Raw genomic sequence first — 13379 nt, forward strand, 5'->3', positions numbered from 1 at the left:
GGTTGAGCTCCCTGCTGCCTCCAGACTCCTCCTGGCCCTCCTAGTGATTCCGTGTCCCTAACCTCTCTGGGTCTGTGAGCAATAAACTTCTGCTTCCTGCATGTTACTTTCACCAACACACCCAAACTTTACTCTCTCCCCCACCCACCCCATCAGGGCTCTCCTAGGCAGGTCCCAAGATCAAAGAAGAAATAAATCATAATAATACAAATCACGACAGTCCCAGAAGTCCCTCCTCTCTGTTACTACCCATCCTCACCCCCTATCCTAACATCTAATGCTACAGAGAAACAATGAAAATTGTTTTCTTTGGTAGACTTGGGCATTCAAGGACAGAATGCTCAGAATGACTTCTGCTAGCTCTTAGCTAATCAGTTTACCCCAAAATATGCAAACAAAATTCACCGTTCCCAGACTTACAGATCCTGCTGTTGCCTCTGTTCTCTCAGTCCACCAATTGTCTACTTACTTACGAGCAAACACATGACATGCAAAGTCACTGAGCAGTGAGCAAAAGAATAAATGTCTGACTCATTCTTCGAAAACCAACTCCTCCCAGACAGCTTGAGATAATATATTAAATGTAGTTGAAAAGGGCTCTTAAATATGATTTTTTTAACCATAAAGATGAGTAATTCTTAATGAACCTACAGACGTACAGTTCCTGTGTTTAAAATTTCCAAGCATTTAGGGAAATGTAATTCATTTCATAACTAAATATAATTCATTCCATATGTAAATATACATGAAATTTAGTTCATTTCATATGTAATATAGAGCAATATTCTCTATTTTTTCCATATATACTGGAAATCATGTTAAGCATGAATTTTAAAATTCCTTTAAAATATTATAATCAGTTACATAAAAATGGATTTTGTGTAACAATGATCTATTCCTATTTTCAGCAGTTTTTAGGATTTTGCTACAAAAAGAGAACTAAAGAGTGATTCAAAGCAGGACATTAGCCTCTGCTACAGACATTGTTGCATTCAAAATTCTCTCACTTTAAGAAAATTGGGATAGTGAACCAAAGGTGTTTAATGGACCAGTGAGTGAGTTTAACAGTGATACCACATTTTTTTTTTCTGTTCCTCACTGCCTGAGGGGATCTATCTACAAATTCTATTTCGATCGAGGCACCACCAAGGGGAGGAAAAATATTACCACTGGCGTTTTACTGCTTGTACCAGTTGGTATTCTTCGAACTTTTTCTTTCTCTGGAGGCTTAACCATTTCTTTATTCCCAACAAGCATTTTCAAATTTCTTTTCTGCTGTGTCTCAAAATAGAAATACTCGGAAAGCCCCAAAAGAAAAGCAACACGGGCAAAAATTATTCTCCAAATCAGTTTATACATTTTATCAAAACCACCTCCTTAGAAATACAAACATAAAACAGACAATGCTACATCTATTATATACATAACATCGTCTTTCGTCAATAGAAAAACTTTAGCATTCAATATTTTTAAGAATAAGTCTATCAGTTTTCTTATTCTCTATTCAAATAAATAATCTCACACATTAGCATCGCTTTCTCTGAAATAAATGTCTTCAGAGCTTTGGGGTACATCTGATATCTGAATCACAAATTGTTGTCCATCTTTTAGGGTTATGAGGGCTTCTTGTCCCATAGGAAGGCTGAGTTTAACTGCGCTTTCGGTGGTTTCATCTTCCAACAGCACTTGGATGAGCTGCAAGAGGGAAATGTTTAAAGGGAAAAGGTAAAAAGAGACAGTTATACTATTCCTTGTTGCAGGAACTAGCATTGGAATTCTTCTACCAAGCCTGTGGTCCCACCCTGGGATGTAAAGGAGAAGTTCATGAATTTATTCTTTTTTTTTTTTTGAGATGGAGTTTCACTCTCGTTGCCCAGGCTGGAGTGTAATGGCACCATCTCAGCTCACTGCAAACTCTGCCTCCCGGGTTCAAGCGATTCTCCTGCCTCAGCCTCCCAAGTAGCTGGGATTACAGGCATGTGCCACCATGCCCAGCTAATTTTGTATTTTTCGTAGAGACAGGGTTTCACTATGTTGGCCAGGCCGGTTTTGAACTCCTGACCTCAGGTGATCCACCTGCCTCAGCCTCCCAAAGTGCTGGGATTACAGGTGTGAGCCACCGCGCTCAGCCCATGCATTTATTCTTACTAAGAGAACGCCTCCTTTCTCAGGGGCGGGGAGCTGATGGGCTCTCTTTAGGGAAACGAAGAGGGCTCTGCAGTTTGTGAGAATGAGAGCAAACCAACACTCTTCCTTAACAGACACCGGAGAAAGCAGCTGAGTCGTGAAAGTCGGGAGGGAGCCTGTGAAAGGCACCCACGGTCTCCATGTGGCTGCAGCACCCACCAATTTGGGGGTCTCCAGACGGCTACTAATCCCCGCATTCTCAACAAGTCTCTGGAGCTGACATACTCGGCTCAAATTCCCACACTGGCTCTCCTTCCCTCATCCGTCAAATAAACCATTAATTTGTGGAGGGCGGGAACCTATGAAAACAGCAATCTGGTATTGGTGACTCAATTGGGAAGTTCGAGAGGTGTGGAAGTTCGAGAAGTGTGGAAGTTCCAAGTTAGTAGAAGCTCTCTTCAGCCACTTCACCTGACGAGCAAGTCTTCCTGTCGGAGAATGGCGAATGTACCATCCGTCCCTTAGCTCCAGGAAACTTGGCCATGACTACTTTAAAACCAACAGAAATGTATTCGCTTGGTCTGATTTCATCAATAAACCTCCTATAAGCTAGTATATTTTGACAGAGATGTGGCACCGTAACTTCAAATGCAAGGTTCATGAAAGTTGTCTCATTCTTTCTCTAAATTTGACAAAAACCATCACCATCCCATGAAAAGATGTTTTTCTTCTTTTTCAAAAAATTGTTTTCACCTTTATCTTAGAGGTGAAGAGACACTTAAAAAAAAATTTGTTTTGCCCTGCTGTAATCCTGGAGTACATGACCTAAATTCGTTATTTGATATCATTCTAGTTTTTCACTTGGTTCTTAAACATGCCTTGGCATCTATTTTGAACGCCGCTAGAATGTAGAAGAGGGACAGATGGATATGGCCATCCGGAATGCTGACTTCAGTTGTTACTGTAGGTGCAGGCCAGAGCTAAATTGTTCAGGGAATGAGGCTGCCACAGCTGTGCAGCTGAATGGGGTGTTAACTCGCGGCAGATGAATGCAGATGGGACACGCAGGGTGTGTTTTTTTTGTTCATGTTGAGTGCAAGTACTAAATAATGGATGCAATGAAAATCAGATGAGCGTAACTTTTTGGTGTGCTTGTTTAAGTCATTATAGCTAATTCAGCAGGCAGGAACGAACAGAAGCAGGTTTAATTAATCTCTAATGTGTATTACCTTAGATTACCTGACATTAATCTGCTTGTATTGCTTTATTATGTAGTTCAATTAAGTATTTAATATCTTCTCTATTGTTTCCACCCATTAAATATAGGTCAAACCTCATTGCAAGGAACTTCAGAGAAGCTAAGGGATTGGGCCAAGAGTGTCAAGAGAAAGTGCTCAGCTTCCCCCGTGGTGCGGAAATAATGATGATGACCAGTGGTTACTGGGTAATTACTATATTCTAGGAAATAGTCTAAGCATTTTACAACAATTAACTCATTTAAACCTCCTAATGGCCCTATGGAATTAGACATGAGTATCCCCATAAGTTAAGCAATGTGTTCAAGGTTCTAGCTAATAAGGGGAAGAAGTAGAATTTGAACCCAGAAATGTATGAACCAGGATTGCCCTTATCAGACTTCAAGGTATTTTTAATAATTAGTCTCAAGTAACCAATTTTGGAATTAAAGCAGATGGTAGAAAACGCTCTCAGGGAGAGAATGCTGAGAAGGACAGTCTTCGAAGGATCTGTGGAGGTGTAAATTCCTGTTCTCCCAATGATTAGTGAGGTGACCTTGGGAAAATTACCCAACCCTTTAAGATCCTCAGTTATGCCAGTTGTAAAGTGGGGTTGATGGTAACACCTATTTCGTTGAGATGAAAATATGCATTTAAATGCTCAGCTCCGGGAGACTGTCAGCGTCTGCTCTTCATGCCTTCTAACTGTGGCTGAAGAGGTAAAAGCTTACTCCTGGTTACCTTGCTGACTAAGAAGCATGTGTATGTAATTTGACTAACATTCTCCACGTGGCTGAACTTTAGTCCGGCTCTTGAACCTTCTCCTTCGCCCACTTCCTTGTAAAATCCAGTTTTAGCAAGAACCCTGCTGAGTCACTTTAGCAAGAATGCCCCATCTCCACATCTGATCAGTTTCCTCATCCTCTGCCAGCCTCCAGGTGATGTCCGGTCACCCAAGCTGGCAGGACTTCTACAAGAATCCTGTTAGGTGGGTTTAGCCAGAATCCCCCTTACCTCTGACATTTCTTCTTAGTAAGTTCCATCCACTGACCCCCACCCGGCTCCTGGGCTACAAATTTCGCACCCGCCACCCTGTCCCTGCTATACTCAGGGTTAAACCCAATCTCCCTCCCTGACTGCAAAAGCCCAGTGGAGATGGTCCTGAATAAAGCCTTCCTTACGGATAAAGCCTTCCTTATGGTGCTTTAACAAGTGTCACTGAAAGATGTTTTTGTTTTTCCTTTAACAAATTGTCATGCTACACTCTGACCTCTTGCCCCAGCCAGTGAGCGCAAAGAAATTGCTTTACTTGGAGATGAACACTGCAGCCCAGCATGAATGCTGGCCCGGCTAGGGCTCTACGGAATGCTGCAGAGTACACTCAGGTACTTCCCACTGGCGGCCCCTGGAGGGCTCTGCCGCCAGGTACAGCAGCAGGGAGAGCCATTCTCCTAGGCATAGCCTGGCGAAGCCATCGCCTCTTCGGATCTAACTGGGCCTTGTTTCTGCCAACTGCCTGGAAACACCTGCTTCCTGAAAGCGCCTTAGCTGCCACCAGCTAAGGAGGCCCAGCTCTCATCAGCACCCCCAAGTTGGGGTCAGTGTTTCACTACGGCATGCTTCATTGACCTTGTCTGCTTTTTTCACATGGACACTCATGGAGGAGGTGAGTTTCTCATTTACAGACAACATCTGAATCCACCTCACAGAGAGCACTGACTGCACCTGGATGTGTGACTGACTATCTCAAAGTGAGAAACAAAGACCAAATGCAGATAGAGAACGGGGAAACCTGAGAGACGCATTTCCCTGGCTCCTGGGTTTTTTGTTTTGGTGTTTTTGTTTTTTTTTTTTTTGATCTAGGGAGGTGTCTTGTCCAAGTGTTGCTCAATAACAGTGTGTGCAGGATCTCTGCAACTGGAGAACTCGGAATGAGAGTTTGCTCAAGAAGGGCCGGGCCCTGGAAGGTTCCTAGTATTCTGCGGACTCCAACACGTGAAGAGTTTTAGGCTGTGACTCATTGCCATGGCCGAGACCACTATTAACCTGCTTCAGGTTGAATGATCGCACCTGCTTCAGTTTCCTATTAAGCACAACTCATCCGTGCAAGAGGGGAACTTGTGGGCACAAAAAGAAGAAGATGGATAGCGGCTAAACATCAAACACGTGCACAGAAATTAGTCCTCAGACAATTGCTGTCAGTGGTTTTTTAACCAGCTCACTCCCCGCTCCTCAACGCAGGCCTTTCAGTTGTTCCTCCGTCAGCCCAGCTCTGCTTCCTGGCACTGAGGTCCATGTCCGACCTCTCCAGCCTGCGTCCTGCACTCCTCAGGGCATAAAACAACCTCCTGTCTAGGGTCGTAGGTGAAGAATGGACTTGAGATCAGGCAGGCTGGGGCTCCAATCTCTGTTCCACTATTTCCTTGCATTTCCTTACCGTGTGACTTTGTGCAAGTCACTCGGCTTCTGTGAGGCTGTTTCCTCATCCATCCAATGACAATGACAAGAACAAATACTCTACAGGATGGCATGGCTTTCAGATAACATACACAAGGGCTCGATAGTAGGTGTTGGGTAAATAGCAACTCTAACCTTTATGTCTTTCAGCAGGTATCCCAATGTAATCTTTTCAAAATCCTCTCTGTTCACACCACCTGACATTTCCTTTCTTTGAACACTAGGGGCATTTTCAGCGCATGCCCCTCAGGGGTGATACACCACCGCTAGGTGTGCTATTGCTGAGTTAGTCTAACCAGGCCAAGTACGCTCTGGGAAGGCAAGACAGACCCAGGCCATCCAGAGGGTCCACACTTCTAATCATGCCAGGCACCTATTAATGTTCCACAAACCCGAGCCGACCAGTAATCAACAGATAGTGAATTAAACTCCCCCCCACCTAGGGTAAAGATGACTGTAGAATCCTTTATCATTGTTTGGACAAAGTGATCTTGAGGGTTTTCCTAACCACCTGTGGCTCTTATTCCCCTTGAAACAGCTGTGTGGAAGGGGGTCCTGGGGTCCTGGTGTCCCTACCTTATTGCCCGTGGCAGTGTCCACCAGGAAGCCCAGGATCCTGAGGACCATGTTGCTCACACCCACAGGATATCGGCCCTGGCCCACGTGTGTCAGCGTCACCCCCAGTGACTCCACGCTGGGGCCAGCACACATCTGGGGCCAAGAGGAATTCAGAGGGTGGAAAAGTGCCTGGTCTGGCTGGCCAAGAGTCGGGTCATCTGGTAGCATCTCCTTGATATTCCCCATGTCCTCTTCCTCCTCTTCCTCCTCTAGGCATGACTGAAGTATATGAATCACATATTCCAAAAGCAGTAAGTGAAACAGATGCCAGGAGCCTACATTTAGATAATAACCAAAAATGAATACATTCGATAGACAGACAATAAACAAATCACTGTGAAACTAAGAACTTTTCTGTGGCTAACACCTGTGTACGTGAGCCTCGTTCCGATAGCTACTCTGAAGGGGCCTGGGTGGGCCTCTTACATAGCATCCATCAGTAGAAAACCCCTGGCAGGGCAGCTATTGGACACAAAGGACTGAAAGCTAAATAGCCTAAGCCATGAAAAGGAACTTAAAATCCATCCAGTGTGAGATGGGAGGAAAGCAAACCCTACAGGGAACTGGGTGCTGCTCCCAGAGCTGGAGAGGGTGCCCCTCAGCCTCACTGTGCCCCATGTATGATCCACAGGAACGTCCAGAAGGGGCGGGAGGAAATGGGGGCAGCAAGCAGAAGGCAGGCTGCTGCTGTTTTGTGGTGCTTGAAACGTAGTGCCTTGCCCCTCTCGCAGACCCTGTGGCTGCAGTTCTTTGTGTGGGAAGTGAGTAAGGAGGCTGGCTGGCGTTCCACCTGTGAGGCATCTTCTCAGGTGGGCCTGCAAGTGCTGTCGTCAGAGAGACAGGAGGGTATGTGACTTAGCTGAATGCTCCAAATCCCAAGGCCTTTGCACTCCCAGAAAGGAAAACAATCATTAATGTTTGCTTGAGAAACGGGGGGAAATCTGGCCTATTGCAATTGTTAAAAGGTAAGTTTTAAATAAAGGTAAAACCATGACTCTTACAAATATAAAATGGACACATCAGGCCGGGCACAGTGGCTCACACCTGCAATCCCAGCACTTTTGGAGGCCGAGGTGGGCAGATCACGAGGTCAGGAGATCGAGACCATCCTGGCTAACACGGTGAAACCTCCTCTCCACTAAAAAGTACAAAAAAATTAGCTGGGCATGGTGGCACGTGCCTATAGTCCCAGCAACTTGGGAGGCTGAGGCAGGAGAATAGCTTGAACCCAGGAGGCGGAGATTGTAATGAGCTGAGATTGTGCCATTGCATTCCAGCCTGGGTGACAGAGTGAGACTCCATCTCAAGAAGAAGAAAAAAAGGACATATCAGAGGTTTTATTTAACTCATTAATTAAATGATATATTACATCTTATTGCTACATCAGTTAAGATGTTGCCACTAGTTCAAAAGAGAATTCAAAGTACTAACTATATACTACAGACAGAAAAGAATGCTGACAGTGACAAATAGATGCAAAAGGGATCTGTCCTCAGGGCAGTGTCAATGGCAACCACCTGACACAACCAACTTGTATTTCTGTGGATGAGGGTCATCTGCATTATCAGTTTGCTGCAACTTTACAGAGCTATAAAAATAACTCAAAGACAATGGAAGGTAGAGATAACCCAGAAGGCTGTGCCAACCTTTTGTCCATTTCAAAGCCTTTTGTCCATTTCAAGTAACCTTTTCATCCATTTCAAAAGCCCTTCACAAGTTTTTCCCTGAGTAGTGTTCTATTCCTCCACGGATCTGGGCAAGGGGTAACTGCCCCCGTGGAAGGCATGACCTTGCCTCAAGTGAGCTGGACATTGTCTGGCCTATTTAACCTTGGAAAATCATAGTCTGAGTCTGGAAACCATTGTTCAAACTACTAGTGTGAATACATTGATTTCATATGGAGGTACAGAGAAGGAAGACTGGGAAAAGTAACAACTACAGACTAGATTTCTTTTCTTTTTTTGAGACAGAGTCTGGCTCTGTTGCCCAGGCTGGAGTGCAGTGGTACAATCTCTGCTCACTGCAACCTCTGCCGCCCCGGCTCAATCAATTCTCCCACCCCAGTCTCCCAAGTAGCTGGGACTATTGGGCCACCACATCTGGCTAATTTTTGTATTTATTTTTTTCCTGTAGTGACAGCGTTTCACCATATTGCCCAGGCTGGACTTAAACTCCCAGGCTCAAGAGATTTGCGTGCCTCAGTCTCCCAAAGTGCTGGGATTACAGGTGTGAGCTACCACACCCGGCTCGGGGCTAGATTTCTTTCCGTGATGCACGTGAGCTCTGCTCTCTCTCTGCTCTGGAAGAGCATGAGCATATAGCAGAGTCAGTGTGGACTTCATTGAAGGGCAGAGTCCCACTACAAGTGAGTGTCACCTATATGGCAGCTGACAGTGGCAGCCCTCAGGAGCTCCAAGGTGTCTGCAAAGCTGGTCTAGAATAGGGCTTGCTTTCTCTTCCTTCTTGCTGTGAGAGCACCTGGCAGCTCTCTGTGAAGGGATCACTTGCCATAACTACTGTGCGAACTCACAGGACTGGAGACTTTATCTTTCCACTGTATGCCCAGGGCCCAGGAAGGTGCTTGGGAAGCAAGAAATACCTTTTGAAGGAATGATCCATTCCATGAAGCTGGTGAGCTAAGTGGTGAACTTCCCTTCCTACAACCTTTTTTTTTTTTTTCCCTTTTTTCTTTTCTTTTTTTGAAAAAAAAAGAATTTTTTTTTTTTTTTTTTTTTTTTTTTTGCATTGCACCCAGGCTGGGGTGCAATGGTGTGATCTCAGCTCACCACAACTTCTGCCTCCTGGGTTCAAGTGATTCTCCTGCCTCAAGCTCCCGAGTTGCTGGGATTACAGGCATCCGCCACCACACCCGGCAAATTTTTGTATTTTTAGTAGAGACAGGGTTTATACCATGTTGGTCAGCCTGGTCTCGAACTCCTGACCTCAGGTGATCCACCTGCCTCAACCTCCCAAATTGCTGGGATTACAGGTGTGAGCCACAGCACCCAGCCCCTACAACCCTTTTTATAAGGCAACTGCATCAAAGATGCGACCTTCCCCAACAGAGGAAGACCAGTAATTTGACCAGGAAGTTTGCAAAATGCACGTTACTTCACTCTTTCTACCATCTGCATACAATGGCAACTTAATCATTATTCCTGAGAGTTAAGTATGAGTGCTTCAAAGAACCCATTTTGTCCTTCATCTCAGTTGTGTCTCTCAGTGCTTTCCTCAAAATGTCACACAGCTCATAATTCAAGAACCAGGAGAAGCTTCCTGTGTGTCTAACGATGATGAAACAGGAAGGAAAAGCATGGTCCATCTGTTTGACAGGCTATCACTAAAAAGAAAAATTACTATCGTGTTGTATGGTTTGCTGTGTCTATGTTATATTTTACATAAAAAGGTTAAAAGAAGATGGCTGGATTCTACATAGCAATATGCAAAATACTTACACCATAACGATTATTTTTAAAAGATAGAACACAAAATATCTTCTTATTCTCTGACTTACCAAAACTGTCTCTGTGGCAGAGGGTCATGGCTTTGCTCACAGCTGTGAGAAGAAGGTTCCATTTCAGCTGGAAGCTGGCGGCCAATTTGATAAACTCTTCTTTGCTTCTGCTGGGCTATTAAGTTTTTGGGAGAAAAAAGGCTGCAGTTTGTGATAAAATCAAGAAGCATAGTATGTTTTCAAAGGCACATATTTGTCATGCACATGCATTTTTAAAGAGCCAAAGAAGAGGAAGATGAAATAACAAGAGTGGGAAGTGAGGCAGCAGGGCCAATGTCTGGTCTTTCTCTGTCTTCCATGGACATGGTTCCAGGGCACAGCCCTTTGAAGTTGGTGGAGAGAAGGAGGGAGGTAGGAAATTGGCTTACTTTTTCTCTTAAAATCACCATGCTAATTTATTTATTTATTTATTTATTTTTAAGACATGGTCTTTCTGTTCCCCAGGCTGGAGTGCAGTGGCACAATCTTGGCGCACTGCAGCCTCGAACTCCTGGGTTTAAGCGATCCTCCCCCCTCAGCCTCCTGAGTAGCTGGGACTACAGGCATGCACCACTGCACATGACTAACTTAATTTTTGGGGGGAGGGTGGGTAGAGATAAGGGTCTCACTGTGTTGCTCAAGCTGGTGTTAACTTCTGGGCTCAAGTGATCTTCCTGCCTCAGCCTCCCAAAGGCACCGGGATTAGAAGCCTAAGCCATCATGCCCAGCACCACACAGTTTTTAAAAAGAGGTCACTTGTGATATGTGACACAGAAACAAACACCGTAGGGACAGCCTCACTGAAGTCCACTTGGGAATGGCCATCAAGAGGGGCAGGAGCTGTTTTATCTTTGCACTTCTGCATGCCAAATCTGGCTGTGGAAAAGAGGCACAGAATCCCATAATAATGAAAAGCAGTGGTGCTCATTTGGAAAAGCTAGTCGTCACGCTTGCGGTGTAAGCAAGCTCCAAACTGGAAAGTCTCAGCCCCTGCACCCAGTGGAACCAAGGTCGTCTGACAGCCTCACTGGCACTAAACTGTGTACCAGTAAGATGCCGCTGCATGCAGACTAAGAGATGCCCTCTACCCAGACGGAGAGCGGCCTTGGACCACACTTCAAGCCATCTGTAAGCCCTGAGTCACGGATTTCAAATGCATCTGTTGACATTCATGCTCCAAGCCTCTTCTCATCCTCAGTCACATGCCTGTGGACCCACCACAGCTCCACCACGTCTTTGAGGAAGAAATGGAGAGCCTGGCTAGAAACAAAGAATGCCCTTTCTTGTCATCGCTTCTTTTCCCTTCTGCCCCAGCGAAACCCTTGGCACACCAGAAGGTGGCCCTGAGTTTCGGGGAACATGAGGTCCTTTCGGTAGCAGCCTCCTCCTCAGTGCTCCTCACCATCTGAGACGGACTCTTGGGAGGAGCCCCTCCCATCGGTGTTCAGCAGAGGGTTTTATGTGGAAGGAACAATGAGAGTACAAAAGCACAGGGATCCTGCTGGGTGCCGTGGCTCACGCTGGTAACCCCAGCACTTTGAGAGGTAGAGGCAGGTGGATCATTTGAGGTCAGGCATTTGAGACCAGCCTGGCCAGCATGGCAAAACCCCATCTCTACTAAAAATACAAAAATTAGCTGAGCGGGGAGGCACACACCTGTAATCCCAGCTACTCTGGAGGCTGAGGCAGGAGAATCGCTTGGACCTGGAAGGTGGAGGTTGCAGTGAGCCGAGATTGCGCCGCTGCACTCCAGCCTGTGTGACAGAGCGAGACTCTGTCTCAATTAAAAAAACAAAAACAAAAACCCACAGGGATACTTCCTAAAAGCATCGAGGGTTGTAGCTCTGAGTGACCAGGGTGCTCTCTGCACAGATGTTTGAAAGTCAGCCACAAACACCATTGAGCGTTCTTCCCCTCACCTCCACAGTATGGCACTTTGTTCCCCAACATGGAAGCTCCTCCAGGGCCCGAACTGTCCTCTGCTCGCTGACTGCCAGATGCTAACTGAAGCCATGGGGCATCTCTGACAAGCCCAAGGGTGTGCATCTTAACAGTCTGAGCATTTGATTGACAATAATCTGGTTTATAAAAATCAGCCAAGCTCTTTTACAAAAACAAGACCTTCAAAGGCACGCAGTAACAAAACCATTTTTCTAATGTGCCTCCTTTGTGAAGGCGGAAGGCGCAACGATGGAGACCTGGGAAACACACAGGTCTCTGTGGTTACGATGTAGGATGGCAGGGTTGGTAGTGATGATCTCAGTGGGTCCATCTGATTAAAGCTGGAGGCTGAGTTCTAGCTTCCACTTAAGGAACAGACAATGGACAACTCCTGTCTGTGACAATGTAGAATATAAGCCTTCAGCTAGCAAATGAATAAATGTCTCAGTAGCCATCCAGCTCTGGACATGGGCACTGATGTTACAAATAAGCTTTGCCTAAGATCAACAGGAGGAATAAAAACCATACAGAATCTGGGATAATTATTTTCAAGAAGCAAATCAGACCAGACACCTGCCAGGGGTTGGAACTGGCTTTCTAGCTCCTTCCTGAGGATTTTTGCGGTTCATATCTAGGAGGTTTAAGACCCCAAAGTCCCCAGTAGTCTTCTTGGTCTGTTATTATTTCTCCTCTTTCTTCTCAACTGAGAGTTCAGGGATACAGACAAGGTCAGGCAGGTGGCACAAGGGAGTGGCCACAACATGGCCAGAAACTTAAAGAGAAAGCCCAGAGCCATGCTCCCAGCCCCAGGCCCTCGGAGTCTTTGTTCTCTCCACTAGTGTGGACTGCTCCTTCCTTCCTAGGTAAGCTCACTCCTGCTCGTGAATGCCCAGTCCCCTCTCTCAGCTTATTTTAATCCTACACATGCTTTGTATTCCAGTTTTAAGTCCCATCTTCTCTTCAAGGCCTTTCCCAACCACTTCAGCCTTGGCAAGTACAAAGTCTTGAGAAGTGGGGCCCGGGCTGCCTCGTTTCCCTCTAGGGTTTTGTTTTTGTTTTGCAACAGAGTCTTGCTCTGCTACCCAGGCTGGAGTGCAGTGGTGCGATCTTGCCTCACTGCAACCTCTGGCTCCCAGGTTCAAGTGATTCTCATGCCTCAGCCTCCCGAATAGCTGGGACTACAGGTGCGTGCCACCACGCTCAGCTAATTTTTTGTATTTTTTTTTTTTTTTTCTTTTTTAGTAGAGATGGGGTTTCACCGTGTTAGCCAGGATGGTCTCGATCTCCTGACCTCATGATCTGCCTGCCTTGACCTCCCAAAGTGCTGGGATTACAGGTGTGAGCCACCATGCCTGACCAGACAGAGTCTTTTGTTGCCCAGGCTGGAGTCCAGTGGCTGTCAGCTCACCGCAACCTCCGCCTCTGGGGTTCAAGCAATTCTTCAGCCTCAGCCTCCAAAGTAGCTGGGATTACAGATGTGTACCACCACGCCCAGCTAATTTTTGTAT

General features: G+C 45.8%; 1 protein-coding gene across 9 annotated transcripts in view; it reads right to left on the reverse strand.

Moving 5' to 3' along the window:
• Positions 1 to 1344: 1344 nt before the first annotated feature.
• RFX8 (regulatory factor X8) overlaps positions 1345 to 13379 on the reverse strand; it is a 77948-nt gene continuing 65913 nt past the window's right edge. For 8 of the 9 annotated variants that reach the window (XM_038004229.2, XM_073023251.1, XM_038004226.2 and 5 more), the window contains 3 exons: positions 9952 to 10066; positions 6396 to 6712; positions 1345 to 1695 (listed from right to left, as the gene is read on the reverse strand). In XM_038004229.2, the coding sequence (XP_037860157.2) occupies positions 1519 to 1695; positions 6396 to 6712; positions 9952 to 10066 (609 nt within the window). In that variant the 3' untranslated portion in view covers positions 1345 to 1518. Of the gene's footprint in view, positions 1696 to 6395; positions 6713 to 9951; positions 10067 to 13379 lie in introns of those variants that run through there. The other variant, XM_073023252.1, reaches the window with a different exon arrangement.

The sequence above is a fragment of the Chlorocebus sabaeus genome, chromosome 14 (assembly GCF_047675955.1).
Source record: "Chlorocebus sabaeus isolate Y175 chromosome 14, mChlSab1.0.hap1, whole genome shotgun sequence".
NCBI lineage: Eukaryota > Metazoa > Chordata > Mammalia > Primates > Cercopithecidae > Chlorocebus > Chlorocebus sabaeus.